This window comes from Vespa mandarinia, chromosome 2 (genome assembly GCF_050613455.1).
Source record: "Vespa mandarinia isolate Hongniang chromosome 2, ASM5061345v1, whole genome shotgun sequence".
Lineage (NCBI taxonomy): Eukaryota > Metazoa > Arthropoda > Insecta > Hymenoptera > Vespidae > Vespa > Vespa mandarinia.
The window spans coordinates 158,301-177,500 of NC_140811.1; the positions used below are offsets into that span (position 1 = coordinate 158,301).

The following is a 19,200-nucleotide window of genomic DNA, read 5'->3' on the forward strand; positions in this document are numbered from 1 at the left end:
TCTATTGTTGTTATTATTATTATTATTATTATTATTATTATTATTATTATTATTATTATTATTATTATTATTATTATTATCACTATTATTATTATTATTATCATTACTATTAAGATTCTTAATGTTATTGTATAAATTGTTATCTCTATTATCATTGCAAATTATTAATAATATTGCCATTAAATTATTATTAATGTTGGTACGGGTAGTATTGCGATTATTTCGTATGAGATAAATGGCGTTAGTCAAGGTTGCGTCTAACCACATTTCTCTTTTTTCGCTTTCTTATTAAAAATTTATCCGGAATCGTAGGAAAGCCAAGTTGAGAATCGCTACATTATAAAGCTACGATATGAGATGGAGCGTATACGTATGTAAGTTACTAACGTTGGCAGGCACAGTAATCTTTTTATAAGCCTCTAACATCTTATCTTTTCCGTAACGAATAAAACACATACTCGTGTTTTATTCCTACTGACTGAAGCTCGTTGAACGACACAAGAGAAGGTCTTTTGAATTTATTTTCATATTCTCTAATCTTGCCAAATAATTGGCACGATATACAGATTAGATAAATAAGTATATAAGATTTTTAAGTAATACGAAGTACATAGAAATTCACAAAGATATAGCCTTTAATATCAAAAACAATAAAATTATATATGATCGTGTAGAAAATTAAGAATCAAACAAACGTATTTACGTATTTCTTTCGACAAGACGATCACGTGGACGTTGTTTTTTTTCTTCTCTCATCGATCATCCTCAATTATTTCTCAATTATTTTTAATAATCGCGATAAAAATGATCGAATATGAAACGATTGTTTGAAAAAAATAAATAAAGAAATAATCTTCGGTATATGTCTAAATATATGTTTTTCGGTATTTCTTTGGAATTTTAACGGTATATATACACACGTTCTATTTGATCTTCAAAAGTTGCCAATATTCAATTGGACAGATAATTGCCGCGTATCACGATAACCGTCAATTTATATTTTTACCTTAAAACAAATTAATCGATAGAACGATCCGAATCACGATAATAATGTCTCGGTCCAAGGTTTTCTTCCTCATTTTGAAAATATTTATCAATGTGTCAACAGACAAGAGAGTTAAGGAAGAAGAAATACGGATAAAGAGAGTACGTCGGTGCTCGTTAGCGAGGAAAAAAAAAAAAAAAGAAAAAAAGAAAGAAATAATACAATCTGACAGATGGAAGGAGATGGCGTTTACTTACAGCTTTGACGAATAATATTTGATGATAAGTGTTTTGAAGACATGAATGATACCTTGATATGCAAGCGATTCGTATTTCTGCTCTGGCCAGATAAACACTGTTCCACCATACACGTTCCTCCTTGAACAGAAATCATTCGCAGAATTGCAAGAATCGAATTGTGTCAATTTTGAAATGAGTTAACCATTGTCGCGATATCTCTTTCAGTTTATATATCTACGATAGCGGCAATGTCAGTGCCCAGGAAGGATTCCATATCAACGGAAGATGCCAGAAGGAAGAGAAAAAAGTGGAACATCAGTGCAAACCCGAGAAAATATTTGTTGGTATTACAATGGCTACCAAAGTACAATCAATTTCAAGCCGTATCCGACGTTATAGCCGGTATTACGATAGGACTCACCATGATACCGCAGAGTATCGCTTACGCTGCACTAGCTGGATTAACTGCTCAGGTATTCCCTGTTTTCTCCCATTCCTGGAAAGAAGAAAGAGAATCTGAACTCAACAATGCTGTTAATTCACAGTACGGGCTTTATTCATCGTTTCTCGGTGGTTTCATATACCTTCTATTTGGGACCACCAAAGAAGTATCAATCGGTCCTACATCTTTGATGTCTCTCTTAACGATGGAATACACGCATGACATGCCGATAGACTTTGTTATACTCCTTACCTTCTTGGCCGGATGCGTAGAGCTAACAATGGGCTTGTTGAATTTAGGCAGGTATCCAAAGTGTACAAACAACATTTCTCAACGTTTCGAAAGATAAGAATCGTTGTAAAAATCAAAATCAAATACGATCCAACTTCTTAATTTAATTTGACATAAATATAAATATGTTCAGGTTTTTTGGTGGACTTCATTTCCATCCCCGTTACGTCGGCATTCACTTCGGCAGCGGCAATTATTATAATCGTTGCCCAGATTCAGGGTCTTTTAGGTTTGAGATACAAATCGTACAACATAGTCGATACCATAAATAAAACGTTTAAAAACATAGATAAGGTACATTTGCCCGACGTAGCACTCAGTTTTTCCTGCATTGTCTTTCTTTTACTCTTCAGGGTAAGTTATCTCACGCGGGGAGATTTTTTTCTCTAACCGAGCTCGTGGACGTTAACGTTCGCACATTAAATCTTCCACGCATTTTCGTAGAAATTGCAAGATTTTGGAAAGTGCAAAACTGGGAACAACGAGATTACGAGGACGAAAAAGATTTTGTGGTTTCTTTCTATTGGTCGCAATGCTCTTGTCGTCTTAATAACGTCTATTATATCATTTAATTTGACATTGCAGGAATCTTCTCCATTTACTCTTTCAGGTTGTCATGCTTTCTCGAAATCTTGTTGGAAAATAAAGCGTTTTGTTTCTTAATTTTTTTTCTTTCTTTCTTTCATTATTCGTTTGACAAATGCGCTCTATAGGAAAGGTTAAACCTGGATTACCCGCTGTGTCTATACCGCCGTTTTCATCGCAAATCGGAAATCGTACATACACATTTTTCGATATGTGCTCCCATTATGGATCTGGGATATTTATGATACCAATTATCGCGGTCTTGACAAACGTGGCGATTGCAAAAGTGTTTGGTAGATATAAAGAATTCATTTTCAATATTTGTCTTTCAAAAAAAAGAAAAAAAAAAAAAATAATAAACTTGATCAATTCTAGCAAGCGGTGGCTCGTTAAATGCAAAGCAAGAAATGTTAACGCTCGGCATTTGCAATATACTTGGAAGTTTCTTCTCGTCGATGCCAACTTGCGGAGCATTGACAAGAAGCGCAGTAAGTGCTGCGAGCGGTATACAGACGCCTATGGCGGGATTGTATACAGGTATAAGACCATCGTATTGTCTTTTCGATAATTACTTTTTCAACTTTTCATACGACATTTTATTTGATCTCTCTCATAACTGTACTCTTTCTTTTAGGAACCTTAACATTGTTAGCTCTTAGCTTTCTAACGCCTTACTTTTACTACATACCACGTGCGACACTCGCGGCAGTATTAGTAAGCGCCGTTTTCTTTATGGTCGATTTACGAATATTCAAAGTGCTTTGGAAAGGGTCCAGTAAGCAATTTTTAATCTTTGTAGTTTCGAGTGCTTCATCTATTATTAACTTTATCGAGCTTGCCCAATATACATATATACATACTTTTTTCTTTTTTTTTTTTTTTTTTTTGAAATCTTGCAGGGAAAGATGCAATAGCAGCTATAGTGACGTTTATAGTTTGTATACTTTGTAACATTGAAGTAGGACTTCTCCTTGGTGCAGCGCTTAATATAATTTTTTTACTTCATCCATCGGCTAGACCAAATCTAAGCACCATTGAGTGCAAGGTAAAAATAAATGTAGATTTCAGTATATAAAAGATTGAAATTATCTGTACATAATATATCTGTGTACGTTCGTACGTACGTACGTTCATCATTCATGCATATACATATGTGTGTATATATATATATATATATATATATATATGTATATCTATCTATCGCAGACAGACTTGGGAAATGAATACCTGATGCTTAAACCTGACACAGGATTTTATTATCCTGCAGTAGATTTTCTTTCTAACAAATTAGAGACAATAGCTACCAAGTATGAGGAAAAAAAAATGCCATTGCTCGTAGACTGTGGGAGATTTCAAGGTTTTGATTATACCGCTATAAAGGTATTTAAATGTCTGTCATTACTAAATTTATATTCTCTTGTAGTAATCCTAGCTTTTTTTTATAGAGTATGGAAAGATTATCAAAACAATTAAATAGTAAAACGCAAAGATTATGGTTATTAAATGTTAAGCCAGAAGTTATAGAAACTATTTCAATATTAGCAGATAAGAAATATTTTCTTTTTATCAATGACCATGATAAAATTAAGCCCTTTGTAGATGAAATAAAAAAAAATACTGGTACGTACGGAAACCAATTTCTTTCTAACTCATTGGCTTCAATAATATTTCTTATTCTTTTATATAAAGATGAAGAAAATCTTGTGAACGAGGAGAACGGATTAATGAAGAATGCTGAAAAAGAACATTTAGAAATGGAAGTCTATGAAGAATCTAATGGAATATTTAAAAAGAGAAATGATGATATTAAAGAATCAGACAAAATGTCATTGCATCGATCAAACGCTTAATAGGAATAACTCTAGCAACTCTATTGTGTACAGTTGAATTATCATAATCAATAAATAAATTATTGATCGATTATACACGAGATCATAGGATATGGTTATATCTGGACAAGAAATGTTTACATAAATTAATCAATGATACCAAATTTCCATTGATACTTATATTATATTAATCAATTCAATATAAAAGTTATTGTAATTTATCGATGGGAAAGATGGTCACGACGATATTAGAAAAAAAAAGGAGGAAGAAAAAGAAGGCTAAAGGTGTATAAAGAACACGGAGTATACAAATACGAGAAATAATGTAGTATTAAGTTTTTGGAAGATTAAATGTGCCCATTAAATAATCGTTGGATTTATTAAAGAAAAAAAAGAATGTAGAGAGAGAGGGAGAGAGAGAGAGGGAGAAATTGAACGTGTTTTTATTTTCCCAATATGTAACAACATGTCACTTTTCTACTATTCCTGTTTTTCTTTTGAATTTGAAGATTGCCTTTCCCTTCGTATTATAGATGGCGCGCCATGCGCTACAAATTTTAAGCACATTATTCGTTCCTAACCATAATTCTTCTAAAAAGATCCATTAAAGATAGTTGACATGTTAATGTAATAATGAAAATATATTAATTATTAAAGATGACCGGACATATCGAATCAGAAAAGAAGCGTTTACTATCATTAAAAAGAAAAAAGGAAGCGTTTAAAGTTAAAGAACAGCTTATTCATAATGCATTAAAAAATTTGGTTGGTAATAACGTTGTAGCTTTTTTTTTTTATAACCTCAAGCGCAATATCCATATATTTAATAATCATATATTACGAGCTTTTAACCGATTTACTTTAATAGGATAAAAGAAAAGCAGATAATAAGATCGTGTTCGATGATGGGATTTCCAGTGAAAAAGAGAAGGGAAAACGTAAGATCTTGTTTGATAATGAAGATGAGGACGATGAAGAGGTTACTTGGAACGATGATAAATTCAAAACGAAGAAAAATGTAGACGAGAAGGTATGTGGCCTTTGTACTATGCGAAGGTAAATTTGATTTATATATATATATCTTTCAGTATATTAAATTACAAGGAAGAATTGGTAATGACTCTCGGTTTACTTTGGACAATCGTTTTATCGAAGAAAATGTAAGGGATAAAGGGGATATAGAAGAAATCGGCAAATGTGATTCAGAAAATGAAAGAGAATGGCAATTTAATATACTAGAAGACGTTTTGGGTGGACCAATTGCGACAAAGCTTAAAAATGAAGAAACAGTCAAGTAGAAATAAAATTGTTAGAAGATATATAAACTGGAATCATAAATAATAATAATTTTATAATGACTTTGTAGAAAATTTGCAATGATACGATATGACCCAACGGAGGAGAAACACAAACAATACGAACTTACAACGGAAGAAATGAAGTCTAATGCAAAGATTAAAAGGAAAAAGAAAAAAATAGAAATTGAAGTAGAAACTAAGAAAGATGAAATGGTTGTAGTATCAAAGGATATATATTATTCGGTCTCGGATTCATTGACCAAGAGTCTACAAGATCGTCAACAAGGAGAATTTAGTTTATTGAAGACATATGGAAAGGACGTGGATGAGACTGGTATATTTTGCAGATCATTCTGTTGACTCGTTATGTTTGAACAAAAATTAATTTTCTATTTCTTTTCTTTTTCTCCCAGATAAAAGGGCCGTAGGAAAAATTAACGAAGAAATGGCCGAAAAGCAAAAATCGTTTTTGAATTTCGACTTGGCAAATCCGTTTAAATACGATTCGTCGGATGACGAAAATGGTATTAATTTAGATGTTCAACGTTTAATAGATCAGAAAGAAGAGAAAGAGTCAAATCGTTTATTTGTAAAAGATAACGATAATTTGTTCTTTTCAACGAATGATAGACGCTTCGAAGGTACAATTCGAAGGGAAAACTTTTGCATTATACTTTTTAACTTTTTAACTGATCGATTATATCAATATATATATGTATATATATATATATATATATGTCTTTCAGATGCTTTAAATTTCTTTAAAAAGGAATTAGTGGCAAATAACGAATTTAGAAATTTGAGACGTGAATTAAAACAAATCGTACGTGCAAAAGTTCGTAAGAATGTTAGAAAGACGGAAAAATGGGGAAGTAGAAAAAAAATAAGAAAACCGTCGTAAAAGAGAGAGGAGCTGTATAATATTTATCGGTAATATTTACCTGATAAGTTATTTAAAGTAAGATACCATATAATTATACAGTTGCAAACACTTTTTATATTTACTTTGTGTTACGTTATTATCATCATCCATTTTTATTAAACCAGATCTAGTATAAAAAAATATTTTTCAATCAATTTATATATAATCATGTTACATATATTATTGAACTTTCCAAGGAATGTACCAACGGTTTAAAGAAGGAAAGACATTGATATCAGCAAACATGGATATCTAATTTAAATTTATTAGTTTTTGGTATAAATGATTACAAGAAATATATTTAGTTTACTCTATGATATATTTTTTTCAATAAATTAAAAAAGAAATCGTGCGGTAAGCCGCGTGATACTTGTTGTATGTGCGTATTAAGGAGATTATATGTTTCCTCTTCATATATGGAATAGGTGTTTGATAAACCTATATCATTGTATAGACTTTTTACTCGTTCAATTTTTTCCGGATCCTTTGAGCCATAACATTCCTAGGAAACGTTTTTTAATGGTGGCAAAACATAAAAATAAGTATTTATCTGAATGGTATTGTTAAATAATCGATTATATCAAACTTTACCTCTAATATTTTTCTTTGTTCAGGGGTAGCACGTTGCAAAGCAACAACTATTAACCATGAGCATTTTCCCTCCTGTATATCCGTAGAATCTTTACCAGTAACTGTTGAATTGCCATAACAATCTAAATAATCATCTTGAACTTGATAAAGGTGGCCCATTTCTAATAAAATTGTTTTTACTTGTCTGTGCATTTCTGGATCTTTTATATTTGCCTGGTATGTTTGTAAAAATATATTTTATCAAAACAATCGTGGAAAATTATCATAATTAGGAAGCATATGTAATTTCTATATAACTCTAAGTTTACTTACTAAATACATAGCAATCTGAACTGGCAGTAGAAATCCATAATAGGCAGTTTTGTACTTTACGATAGAATTATATCGATCCATCGTAAACTGATTTAAATTTATCTTCTTACCAAAATTATTTGACAACAAATCTAAACATTGTCCTAATATCGTTTTCGAAGTGATCTGCTTATAATGAAATTAATGAGATTGAATTAACGTGACAAGTAAAGAGATATGAGTACGTACCTTGTGAAACAAATCTACTATATCGATATAACATTCTTTTTCTTTCAAGTGAATATAAAGTATTTGATAAGCGGCTTGTTCTATCATTAATGCATCGTTAATGGCTCCTAAACCAATGTCATTATGAAGATACCAACAAGTTTGATTTCTTCGTACATGAGATTTATCTTGGATATCGTCTATTATCAATAGGAATGCTTGAAGCTGCACATACATACATATGTTATTAATGTTAAAATATTAAATGTGTATCATACATACGTATAACGAGTATGTATTCACAATGGGTAAAAAAAAATGTACAGACCAGCTCTACACACCAGCCTAATATACGCGCCAAGCGAATATTTTCCTTTGTCAATTGATCCGAAGGTACGAGCATTTGATAAGCATAAACCAATATTAATGCTCGTCTTTTCCTTCCGTTAGGAACATTATACTGCAATACCTGGGCAAAAAACTTCCGCTCACGTATTTAAATTTAATTTTGGTAAAACGACACTCGTTATTATAAGAAGCTTAAATATTACCTTGGCCATCCACTTGGAGACTTCAGGTATATCCAAGTAATAGTTTATATTCGTAATATCTCGAACGATATCGGGCCATAAAGCCATAATTTCGCGACTTTCGTCTTTGCTTGTCATCCAGGTTTTTTGTGTCGTGATATGTGCCGCCATTCCTATCTTTGCGTTTGTTGTTCTAAAAGTAATATATATATATATATATATATATATATATATATATATAAACACAGAGAGAGAAAGAGAGAGATACGTATGTATGTAAGTCTGATATATGATAATGATGTAAGGAATAGCTGTTTTTAACGTAAAGGGAATTCGACGATAAAAGCTTCTCTATACCTCAAATACGAACATGGAGAGCCTCAGTTGGGCCTCTTGAATTTATATCGATATGTAAATTTGTACATTATAATGACAATCATAGGTCATAGAAGAAATCATATTTAAAATTGAAAACAGACAAATTTGCATTAAACAAGTCGCTTGTTTTCTTATCTTCTCTTGTCACGTTTTCTTCATCTTTCTTTTCTTCTTTTTCTTTTTTTTTACAACAATGTCGAAAATATGAATATGGTAACGTTATGACTTATAGAACGTTTCACGCTTCATATTTTCGATTCTAAGATAAATTACAAAACCATGTGATTTTTAATCGAATATATGAAGTTTATTTTGATAGGACGTATATTAAGAAATTATGCCTTTGTTCGAGGAAAGTGCACTAACGAACGACATTACCGAAGAAAATATCAAAGAGACAAGTTTCGATCACGAGGTACGATTACATTTATTAACGACAACCAAACTCGAAATTTATTCTAAAATTACAGGTATTGCGAAATGATTGAAATTCGTTAAAATGTGTTAATAGAAAATTGAATTAAACGAAAATATAAGCGATTCTTGGACGGTAATCGTAAAGGCGATAACGCATCGTGGAACGCAAACATTAATACAATGCGATCCTAATTTGACGAAGGAAGAATTTATCGGCATAATTGTTAAAACGAAATTGTAAAATAATAAGTACAAAACAAATTTCCTCGTATTTATATTTTTTTTCTATTGAGTATTATTGAATATACGCCATCGAGCAAATTTTGACGCATTACGAAAAGAGTCAAGGACGAATATATATCCTGAGATATATAGGTGAGCTGATATTTTTCTTTAAATCGATAACAATAATCACTTTTCTTTGTTTATTTTCCCTCTTTTTATTCTGGTATCTTGTTTTTCTATCGGAATACTAGAAGACGTAATAATTTATTTTATTATTATCGCCGAATATATTACGATTAGTGTCCATGCTATATATGACATTTCCTCGATGTATAATATCGACGTATTAAAAAATTGTAGGAGTAAGACGACCAAATCGCGACAGGGGGGGAGGGGGGAGGTAAGGCAAGTAAAAGAACGGAAGTAGGATGTAGACTGGCTCGGACGAGGGAGACAACTCTGGTTTTTTTCGAACGAAATTGAGAAATTGGCGGATTAAGAAAGGAAGAAAAAGAATATATCTGCGCAATCGCACGACGTCCATAGAAGCGCAAAGACGGAGACTTACCTAAATAATTGAATCTTGTCGAGAGACACAAATTTGGTGTGTTTGCGATAAAATTCATTGCCGCAGAAAGTAATTACTCTCCTTCCAGTGACAGAGAAAGACATGTTTCTTTCGTTCAAACGATACAAGACATGCACGTATATAGACGAAACGTATATAATACTATCTCCTTTTTCTTCCTTTTAACCTCTCTTAGTAGAGCGTAGCACGTGCTTCGATCGAGCGTACGAGACTTAATAAGCAAAATTGAAAATCGATCACGTTCGTCGTTTATCGTTAATCCATCGTTGGCCTTATTTAATATATGACTACGGAAATGGAGAAAAAGAATTATTACTTTTGATCGATGTGACGTAACACGAAGAAAATGAAAAGTCTCCTTGAAACTCAAAAACGCGTCGTTATTAGATTATCCTTTTTAAGAACGTGTGCAGTTCTATGTGCACTCACTTTTATATGGGAGCGCCCGATAGATCCTTCCTTTTATGTTTATTCATAAAGGAAACGACGAAGTTTGGTAAGATTGTTATCATGTGAACGATAAGCGAGCATATCTGTTACGCATGCCAGGTGTTTTTCATGAGCTTGCAATGGTGCTTTTTTTTTCTTTTTTTTTTTCTTTTTTTTTCTTTCTTTTTCTTTTTTTAATGTTTACCTCTGCAAATTTTAAAAAGTTCTTTTTTATCTCTTATTTACAATCGAGAATATATTTAAATGAATTTCAAAGCATAATTAATATAAACGTTTTTATGTAAATATTTAACGATTTCATAAAAAAAAAAAAATGCCATAAATTACTTTTTGCTCATTTTCTGAGCTCGCTTGCTAATTGTATTTATACTTTTTTTATTAAATACTTTTTTCATTATATAACACTAATTTCTAATGGAAACTATAAGCTTATTTCCTTCGATTCCCTCGGCCATCGATAATAACTTGTTTCTTTTATAGATTTTAAATGGTTATTCATTGCTTGAAGGGTCTTTTGTTAGAAGGAGCTGGTAACCTGTATTTTTCTAATTCCACTTCTGCTTCTGCGAATGAATCTAAGTGATAACAAAAGTACTCTGGATTTTTATACTCTTTATCTTTGGATGCACCTGGTCCCACCGCTAAAACAAGAGAGGAGACCTTCAAGAGAGGAGCCCTTCAAGAGAGGAGAGGCTCTTTTATAAATTACGAATATTAAAAATGTTTCATCTCTTACGTTTTGTAGGAAGTTTGTAACATTTGTCGCTAAGTCCTGGTACATTTGCATTTACACTTTGTTGCTTTTGATTAGATAAAGAACGATGTACATTGAATGTTCCAAGGTAGACGAATGAGACATTCTGAAATAAATCATCATGACAAATGTTTGCTAAGGAAGAAGCGTTGTGTTACAATTATTAAATGAACCTTCCCTTTTTATTCCAACATGATATAATATTAATATCTAGGCAATGAGACAAGCTTGATGAATATTTTCAATATTGATGAATATTTTCTTTAAATACACGCGCATAGTATTCATATATGTATTTAAATTTTATTTACGTTAAAAAAATAAAGCAGGTAAAAAAATGACAATACGATGATTTGAAATTCATTGTAAAAGATATTATGTCACCTCGTTTTAATAAGATTTAATCGAATTATAAGAAATGAAAAATCTACGCATGTAGATAATCACCTTTGGTAAAGTCTTCTTAACGATTAGATGCAACATTTTGTCTCTTCTAAGAAATCTCTTAATATAAATATAGATTCGTATAAATGATTGAATGCTTTCATAACAGGTCCAAAATCGTTGTCTTCTCCTTCGGCCTAGGTAAACTCATTTTTATTTGACATGCGTAAATCGGACAGCTATTTTATTCGTACATTGCTCCTCATTGGTGCATACTTTTCTAAAGGAAGTATTCGATTGGTCGATGTTATGTAATGCCCTTTCGTATGGTGGATCCTCCAGTTTCGTTATCATTAGTGAGAAGATTCGTTGGAATTGTTGGATACAAGTTTCTTCTTAGTCTTTTAATTATATAATTGATCTAAAACAAGAGTAATTGTATCATTCTAAAGTAGGTATTCGATGTTTGTTCATTTCTCATGTGATTAAATTTCTCGGTTATTATTCGATGATTCTTTGGTTATGTAGACTACGAATGAGAATAAAATGGTTGAGTAGTGTTAGACAAATTTGTTCTCTGATATAAAATATTAATATATCCGACCTTTCTTTTTATGCTTTTTAATGTTCTTTGCTTTAACTTTTTAACATTTTATTGTACACATATATATATATGTACGTGTGTTATGTATGCATATATGTATGTTCTTAGCAGTGCCACGATGTTCAGCAGTCTGAAAAAATATAAATACGATTATAAAAACGAAGGAAAGGAGCCCTTTCAGAAACTGATAGGACTAGGAAAATATATATTTATGGGTGCTATGTTTACATCCGCATACGATCTGTCCATGATACGAGAACCACCAAGCTTACGAACGGTCCTTGTTCTGGGTGGAAAACACATTATCACTTGGTTGGGTGCATCTGCAACGTTTACAACCGCAGTACTGTGTTTAACAAATACCAGAAAAAAGGATGATCAATTGAATTATTTTTTTGGCGGTAGGTAGTATATGATAAAAACACACAAAAAATCAGAATATCCATATTAATCGTCTTGGTATAATTTCTTGTAGCATTAGCTAGCGGAGCGTTTACTTATTCTTTCGTTCAGAGAGGCAGTTTCGTGTTGTTTATGACTACGTATGTAGCCATTGGAGCAGCAATATTGAAATTTAAGGTTATGAAGGGTTATAAAATATTAGAATACGACTTAAAATATAAATCTGCATCGTTGTACATTAATCGTGATAATACACCCGATGTAAGGTACGAGAAACCATAATTATTTATTCGTACAACGAAAAGTTATTGTGTTACAATAATTAAAAAAAATGCGTTTGACTGGCCCATAAGATCAGTGTTTTAAGTAATATTTATGGGGATATATATATATATATATACATATATATATATATATATATATATGTATATATATATATTATTTGAAGTAGTAAAATTCTGTAAATTCTCCACGCGTATCCTTGTGCATAAATGTACACCGTAGGCGTGTGATCCATAATAAAAGATAACGACAATGAATTATTAGCGCAGTTTATGTTAATGTTTCTCCCTTTGTTACCTGTTCAAAGGAATAATGGATTAGATAAATTCTATGAACCGTGTGTATAGAATACAGGGGCGCAGGGTATGGTAAATGAACGTCGACTTACGCAAGCTTCAAGATATTCGATTCTACGCTCGAGCGTCGTAAGTTTCTCATTTAGGACAGCTATTCGTGATCTACAGGACATATCTGAAAGAAAAGGAAAATTAGGCATTGTATTTGATTGATACTTGCTCTCACAAATAATCTCTACCATGACCGTTTCTATAAACGATATTGTAAATTTCAAAAATTCTTTGATTAAATTTTTCAACCTACCAAAAGAATTGAGAAAATCCGTAATTTTTTTTATATTGCCGGTGATGACTTCTATATATTCTCGATTTGCCCAATCCTGTTGTATTTGTTTCTGGATTGCTTCTCGATGTATCGCTGCCATTGCGTTACGTTTTAGGTTATTGGAAACTTTTATCTACGATTGGAGAAAAACACTATATATAAGAGATAATGTTATAGAAGATATAAACTATGGATGTATATTTGATATCACTTTTTAAGGTAACCGATGTTTTTATTTCGATGATCAGAAAGATATTTTACATTGCGGCGTGAGAATTGCGAATATAAATCAATGTAGGTAAACAAAATGCGGAGACCTCCCGTTGCGCCATCTAAGGATACCGATGCAACTACTTTATTTCATTCTCGATTAACTTGATCGTTTTTCCTTATCGGATGTGTCATCGATAGGTGTTATTTCAATAAATTTCTACTTTTATCTTTTTCTCCATCAACTTAGTCATATAAAGAAAACATGAAACGAAACAATTTCGTTGTAATTTGTTCGTGTAACACGCTCCTTCAAATTATCGCCGTCAAAGTATTCGGACGTCTTGTTTTAGATCACATAACGGCGTAACACGAAGCAAGAGGCAAGTATCAGCAATTGCGTACAAAAGCGAAAATCATCTAGGTTCTTTTTTTTTCTTTACATTGTACTTGATTTTTTTTCATATGTCAAATATCATTACAAGTATCTTTTGTAGCGTCTGTATTATTAACCAGTGACCAGTGACCAGAGAGCATAGTGCTGTATAATATCGAGGGAAGAGAGATATATCAAGAGTTGCGTCGGTAGACATCATTTCGATGTCGATAGAGGTTAGAAAATTCTATTACGTATGTAAGGATGCATTTCATATCTTATATTAGTGCGCATAACATAAAGCGACTTATTGGTACGGTTTTGCGTAGAAACGAAACTAATATCGTATTATTTAAAAATAGAACGTTCCTATTTTTTGCGACTCGTAAGATCATACAGGTATACGTAATAATCGTATGTATCGTATGAATGTACTACCGGAAGGCGTAGACGCCATTTCCGCGAATACCGCGCGTAAAATGATTAAATCGAATGATCTTACGTTGACACGCAGTTGTTAAATTAAACGATCTTGGTAGATAAATCTTCCATGCTGCGCCTGTTATGCGTCTTTTGGGAAGAAGCAGCCTGTTATCAGCTATACGATATTCATTCGAATTGTCTAAGAGGCAGTACGGTCGTAAAAGTAATAGTCGTTGGATAAAAGTTCGACATCCTTCGGTAATTACTGGATCGCCGTTGTGCAGGTAAATTATTACAAGCGCATACGTGCGACGTGTTAAGATATATATATATAACCGTTAATTAAAATAACTATTCTTCGAACGTTTGTATATTGACGTGCTACATATATTGGACGTGACATATCGCTGAATAGCTCAATGAAAATTTGTAAGGATTTATTTTTTAGATCGAGTTCTAATTTACAAATATACTTATCGTTATCCGTGAGAATGGCATCCTCGTCGAAAGACGATGCGAAAAATGTCGACGAAACGTTAATCAAGAAGGGAGAAAATCGACTGGCTCTGGAGAAGTCACCTTATCTGTTGCAACACGCTAGAAATCCCGTACAGTGGTATCCTTGGGGAGACGAAGCTCTCGAGAAAGCGAAAGCGGAGGACAAGGTGATTTTCTTGTCCGTCGGATACTCGACGTGTCACTGGTGTCACGTTATGGAGAAGGAGTCCTTTGAGAATCCACAAATCGCCGAGATCATGAATAAGAATTTTGTTAATATAAAAGTGGACAGGGAAGAGCGACCGGATATCGATAGAATATACATGGCGTTCGTACAGGTATCTGTCGCGAGAACAGGTGTCGTGGCGACGATTCTTCAAATAAAGCGATAATATCTTCTAGGCTATTTCCGGGCACGGTGGTTGGCCGATGAGCGTATTTCTCGCACCGAATCTCTCACCGATCATAGGTGGAACGTATTTTCCGCCAGAAGACAGACACGGTTATACCGGATTTAAGAACGTTCTACTTGGTATCTCTAAAGAGGTAGACCTATTTGATATGATTTGAAAATTTGGCGCACGGTAAAGTTCTCTCATTCGGATTATTATTAATTACAGTGGCGAGAGAATAAGCGTGAGCTAATGCTACTCGGTGGGACTATTATACAGAGATTGAAGAACGCAGGCGAGAACAAAGGCCGGCTGATCGTAAGCGAAAGAAAGACAAGAGGGAGGGTATAGAGTGGGTAGTCGGGTAAAATATCTGGTTTGGCATCGACTCATTCGTCGTATTTTTTTGTTTTTTTCAACTAGGAACGATACGTACCTTCGGAGGAATGTGCCATGATATGCCTTCACCAATTGAAGAACTCCTACGAGCCTAACTTTGGTGGATTTTCGGACGCGCCAAAGTTCCCTCAGCCGGTCAATTTCAATCTTCTTTTTTATATGTACGCACGTGACCCATCCACCGACATTGCTCGCGAATGCTTGGAGATGTGCGTGCATACTCTGAAAAAAATGGCACTTGGGGGAATACACGATCATATCGGTCAAGTGAGTTTACGTTAACGGTTACGTTAACGTTTACGCTTTTCATCCTTTATTCTTTTCATTAGGTATTAACATAAACCTAATGTTCTAAGGGCTTTTCAAGATACTCCGTCGACGAGGAATGGCACGTGCCTCATTTTGAAAAAATGCTCTACGATCAGGGCCAGCTATTGCAATCGTATACCGATGCATTTTTGACCACCAAGGATCCGTTATTCGCCGAAATGATCGACGATATAGCTACTTACGTATCTCGAGATTTGAGGCACAAGGTATTATTAGTTATAGAATCTCTCTTTCGAGTCACAATTTCTTCCCGGTCTTGATAATATTTTATTTAAATTCGGGATCGCAGGAGGGGGGCTTTTACAGCGCCGAAGATGCCGATTCTTATCCTACGAAAGGATCGGGGGAAAAGAAGGAAGGCGCCTTTTACGTTTGGACGTACGATGAGATCAATGTGCTTTTGGATAAAGAAGTGGCCGATAAGAAAGGCTTGAAACTGAGCGACGTCTTCTGCTTTCATTTTACGGTCAAGCCGAAGGGAAATGTACCGGCGCGTCGAGTACGTAGGATAAGCTGCGCCCCAAAGTGACTTTTTATAAGAGCATTAAAGTTATTTCATAAAAATTCGCTCTTTTAGGATCCCCATGGGGAACTGAGCAAACAAAACGTATTGATCGTTTATGGTAGCGTAGAAGATACGGCAAGGCACTTTGGTCTAACGGTCGAGAAAACGCAGATTCTTCTGAAAGAGGCATCGCGAATACTTTTCGAAGCTAGAGAGAAGAGACCGCGGCCCCATTTAGACGATAAGATTTTAACGGCCTGGAACGGTGAGATAGGCGAGATATTTTATATTTCGAATGATGATCGTTATTAATCAATCGATAATAACGATCTCGATCTTAATACCTTAATATTCGCATTTTTGATTTCTAACGCAGGCCTAATGATAAGCGGCTTGGCACGAGCCGGTTCTGCTACCGATAACAAGCGATACGTCGATTTGGCAACGGACGCTGCCAAGTTTATCGAACGTTATCTTTACGATAAATCCGAACGTTTGTTACTTCGTAGTTGTTATCGTAGCGATAACGACGCCATCGTATTAACGTAAGTATATAACGTAAGATTGCCGATCGCTATTAACCCTTTAACGTATCCTGCCCACCTGCGTTGTCAGCTCGCGAATCCTTAAGTATCACCCTTAAGAATAGATGGGAATAATATCGATCGTAGGAGCGTGCCTATAAAAGGCTATCACGCGGACTATGCCTTTGTGGTGAAGGGATTGTTAGATCTTTACGAGGCCAATCTAGATCCCCATTGGTTGGAGTTCGCCGAGATACTTCAGGATATTCAGGACGAGCTCTTTTGGGACGCGACGAGCGGCGGCTATTTCTCAACTATCAAGGACGATCCTACGATAATTCTTCGACTCAGGGACGGTACGTTTAAATCTATTTTTCTACGTAATTTTAGCTAACGTTGAGATTAAAGCCTCGTGGTCGCGCGAACGCTTAGTGCTTTTGATTCGAGAAACCTCTCGTTTCTCCAAAGAGAAGCCATGCTACGCGCTAGCAAAGACTATCCACGTCAAAATATTTATAGCGGCGCGTCTGCTCAATGTTTCGAGAGTCGGGCTGTATGAGTCCGTCGTGTATGAGGAGGCATCGTCAAATATCCGAGATATAAAATATCCTTGTGCTTGTTATCGTGACTTTTATGATCTCGGGCTTGCAGATCACGATGGAGCGGAACCGTGCAGCAATTCGATTGCCTGTGGAAATCTATTGAGATTAACGACTTACTTGGAACGTGTCGAATTCAAGGACAAAGCGGAACGTCTTCTTTCATCGTTCAAGGAACCTTTGTCAAAGGTACCGAGTTCCGTAGCGGAGATGGTGAGAGCGTTGTTGCACTATCATGATAGTTCCACGGAGGTACGTATGTATTACTTTTTCTTTTCTTCTCCTCCTTTTCTTCTCCTACGACGTAGAAAACGGGGGAGATGACAGGATCGACAGGATAACGACGAAAGTTTGTCTTTTTTTTTTTCTCTGTTTTTTCTTTTTTTTTTCTTTTTTTTTTCTTTTTTTTTTTTTTTTTTTTCTTTTTATCTTTTCAGATCTATGTAATAGGAAATTCGGGGGCGGAAAATACGAACGAGCTGTTGCGCGTGGTACGCGAACGTCTGATACCGGGACAGGTTCTAATGTTCGCGGATCAGGATAAATCCGATAATATATTGCTTCGCAAGAATAAGATCCTTGCTAAGATGAAGCAGGATAAAAACGTACCGAGAGCCTATGTCTGTCGGTATCGAACGTGTTCCTTACCCGTGACGACTCCGGCCGAACTCGCGGATCTATTGAGCACGGAACGATAAAGGAACCCGTTGTTTCGAGTTTGCCTTGTTTACTGCGATCTAACAAATGGCGAGGTGAGAAAAGAAAGGCATATAGTTAGCAAATGCTATTGTACAAATTCGCTAGAACGGAAAAAAGCAAAAAAAAGAAAAAAAAAGGAAAAAAAAGGAAAAAAAAGGAAAAAAAAAAAAGAAAAAATGTATATATCATAAAGATAAAACCGTATAATGGGATATCTTGTAGTTCTCATGTCTTCCTCGATGCGATCCAGGAAGGTTGAGCGTTGGCGAAGCTCGATCGAATGCAGAGATTAACAAATACGTTTAGATTTTGCTACGGGCGTTAGACGTTGCCGTAATTTCCCTGCAGATCGGAGAATATTATTTTTGAATCTAAGAATATTTATGTAGTTCCTTAGTGCTGCTACGAGAGGACGATATATTTTCAAACGTCCAAGCACTTTTCCCGTTCGAATAAAGTTACGATATATAAAAGCAATCGAATATCTGTCGCATTTCTCATTTAAACCCGACCTATCATTTCCCAAACGAAGATCCTAACGTTTCCGCTACTTCGTTTCAATCGCATTTTTTGTTTACTTCCGAAATTAATTGACATCCAATAGATTCACACCTACCCTGTAGTCGAAAGTGCTTCCCCGCTCTTTATCGCGCTTGACTCAAGATTTGTTAGGCGTTGATTATCGAGGAACCTCTGGCATCGTCGAGAATCACGGTACAACGATTCGCGGCTCGAAAAGCCACGTTACGGATTCCAGCCGAAAATAGACGAACACGCATACTCTGACGCGGTGATCGGAGGAGAATCTCTCGCTCTCGCTCGTTGCTCGAGGATACTAGGGGCTCCAGTTTTAATGCGATGCACTCTTATTAGACGCGGACCATTCCTCGCTTCCGCTTTATCTTTCA

General features: G+C 34.5%; 7 protein-coding genes and 1 long non-coding RNA gene across 15 annotated transcripts; 5 read left to right on the forward strand and 3 right to left on the reverse strand.

Annotated features, from left to right (window-relative positions):
• Positions 1-120: 120 nt before the first annotated feature.
• On the forward strand, positions 121-5,137 carry LOC118451425 (sodium-independent sulfate anion transporter). Of its 2 annotated transcripts, none has more exons than XM_085654998.1 (11): positions 121-507; positions 1,450-1,965; positions 2,091-2,311; positions 2,402-2,567; positions 2,671-2,835; positions 2,918-3,079; positions 3,177-3,317; positions 3,442-3,587; positions 3,749-3,922; positions 3,988-4,162; positions 4,232-5,137. In XM_085654998.1, exons 2-11 carry the CDS (start codon positions 1,473-1,475, stop codon positions 4,390-4,392), a joined length of 2,004 nt encoding a protein of 667 aa, XP_085511124.1. In that variant the 5' UTR covers positions 121-507; positions 1,450-1,472; the 3' UTR covers positions 4,393-5,137. The 2 variants fall into 2 exon arrangements, with proteins under 2 accessions (XP_085511124.1, XP_035743842.1); XM_035887949.2 differs by lacking the exon at positions 121-507 and having other exon boundaries at positions 602-1,697; positions 1,770-1,965.
• On the forward strand, positions 4,995-6,673 carry LOC118451436 (putative RNA-binding protein CG14230). 2 transcript variants are annotated; one of them, XM_035887982.2, is made up of 6 exons: positions 4,995-5,136; positions 5,240-5,401; positions 5,460-5,665; positions 5,738-6,003; positions 6,083-6,310; positions 6,416-6,673. In XM_035887982.2, the coding sequence occupies exons 1-6, from the start codon at positions 5,029-5,031 to the stop codon at positions 6,568-6,570; spliced, it is 1,125 nt and encodes a 374-aa protein (XP_035743875.2). In that variant the 5' UTR covers positions 4,995-5,028; the 3' UTR covers positions 6,571-6,673. The 2 variants fall into 2 exon arrangements, with proteins under 2 accessions (XP_035743875.2, XP_085511145.1); XM_085655019.1 differs by having other exon boundaries at positions 6,083-6,193.
• Positions 6,674-6,836: 163 nt separating this feature from the next.
• LOC118451432 (farnesyl pyrophosphate synthase-like) lies at positions 6,837-9,954 on the reverse strand. Its single transcript, XM_035887974.2, has 7 exons — positions 9,820-9,954; positions 8,253-8,424; positions 8,030-8,170; positions 7,723-7,926; positions 7,495-7,659; positions 7,183-7,395; positions 6,837-7,093 (listed from the first exon to the last, which is right to left on the reverse strand). Exons 1-7 carry the CDS (start codon positions 9,921-9,923, stop codon positions 6,893-6,895), a joined length of 1,200 nt encoding a protein of 399 aa, XP_035743867.1. The 5' UTR covers positions 9,924-9,954; the 3' UTR covers positions 6,837-6,892.
• On the forward strand, positions 8,891-9,267 carry LOC146873155 (uncharacterized). Its single transcript, XR_014981798.1, has 2 exons — positions 8,891-9,024; positions 9,121-9,267. It is a non-coding gene; the product is annotated as an uncharacterized LOC146873155 (long non-coding RNA).
• A 659-nt stretch (positions 9,955-10,613) lies between the features above and the next one.
• Positions 10,614-11,680, reverse strand: NdufV3 (NADH:ubiquinone oxidoreductase subunit V3). The gene is made up of 3 exons (XM_035887990.2): positions 11,492-11,680; positions 11,027-11,150; positions 10,614-10,931 (listed from the first exon to the last, which is right to left on the reverse strand). The coding sequence occupies exons 1-3, from the start codon at positions 11,525-11,527 to the stop codon at positions 10,786-10,788; spliced, it is 306 nt and encodes a 101-aa protein (XP_035743883.1). The 5' UTR covers positions 11,528-11,680; the 3' UTR covers positions 10,614-10,785.
• A 46-nt stretch (positions 11,681-11,726) lies between these two features.
• Positions 11,727-14,103, forward strand: LOC118451440 (uncharacterized). Of its 2 annotated transcripts, none has more exons than XM_035887987.2 (4): positions 11,727-11,879; positions 12,141-12,433; positions 12,508-13,930; positions 14,045-14,103. In XM_035887987.2, the coding sequence occupies exons 2-3, from the start codon at positions 12,151-12,153 to the stop codon at positions 12,714-12,716; spliced, it is 492 nt and encodes a 163-aa protein (XP_035743880.2). In that variant the 5' UTR covers positions 11,727-11,879; positions 12,141-12,150; the 3' UTR covers positions 12,717-13,930; positions 14,045-14,103. The 2 variants fall into 2 exon arrangements, with proteins under 2 accessions (XP_035743880.2, XP_035743881.2); XM_035887988.2 differs by having other exon boundaries at positions 11,742-11,879; positions 12,144-12,433.
• HSPC300 (hematopoietic stem/progenitor cell protein 300) lies at positions 12,463-13,793 on the reverse strand. Its single transcript, XM_085655022.1, has 4 exons — positions 13,655-13,793; positions 13,317-13,470; positions 13,105-13,187; positions 12,463-13,013 (listed from the first exon to the last, which is right to left on the reverse strand). Exons 1-4 carry the CDS (start codon positions 13,667-13,669, stop codon positions 12,987-12,989), a joined length of 279 nt encoding a protein of 92 aa, XP_085511148.1. The 5' UTR covers positions 13,670-13,793; the 3' UTR covers positions 12,463-12,986.
• Positions 14,045-18,774, forward strand: LOC118451422 (spermatogenesis-associated protein 20). Of its 5 annotated transcripts, XR_004841090.2 has the most exons (13): positions 14,488-14,630; positions 14,795-15,182; positions 15,247-15,390; positions 15,465-15,581; positions 15,660-15,902; positions 15,992-16,171; positions 16,255-16,464; positions 16,543-16,735; positions 16,847-17,015; positions 17,142-17,350; positions 17,646-17,845; positions 18,031-18,345; positions 18,515-18,774. XR_004841090.2 is itself a non-coding variant. In XM_035887943.2 (12 exons), exons 2-12 carry the CDS (start codon positions 14,838-14,840, stop codon positions 18,289-18,291), a joined length of 2,271 nt encoding a protein of 756 aa, XP_035743836.2. In that variant the 5' UTR covers positions 14,045-14,159; positions 14,795-14,837; the 3' UTR covers positions 18,292-18,774. The 5 variants fall into 5 exon arrangements, 4 of the variants coding, with proteins under 4 accessions (XP_035743836.2, XP_035743828.2, XP_035743833.2 ...); XM_035887943.2 differs by lacking the exon at positions 14,488-14,630 and adding an exon at positions 14,045-14,159 and having other exon boundaries at positions 18,031-18,774; XM_035887935.2 differs by having other exon boundaries at positions 18,031-18,774.
• The last annotated feature ends 426 nt before the right edge of the window (positions 18,775-19,200 follow it).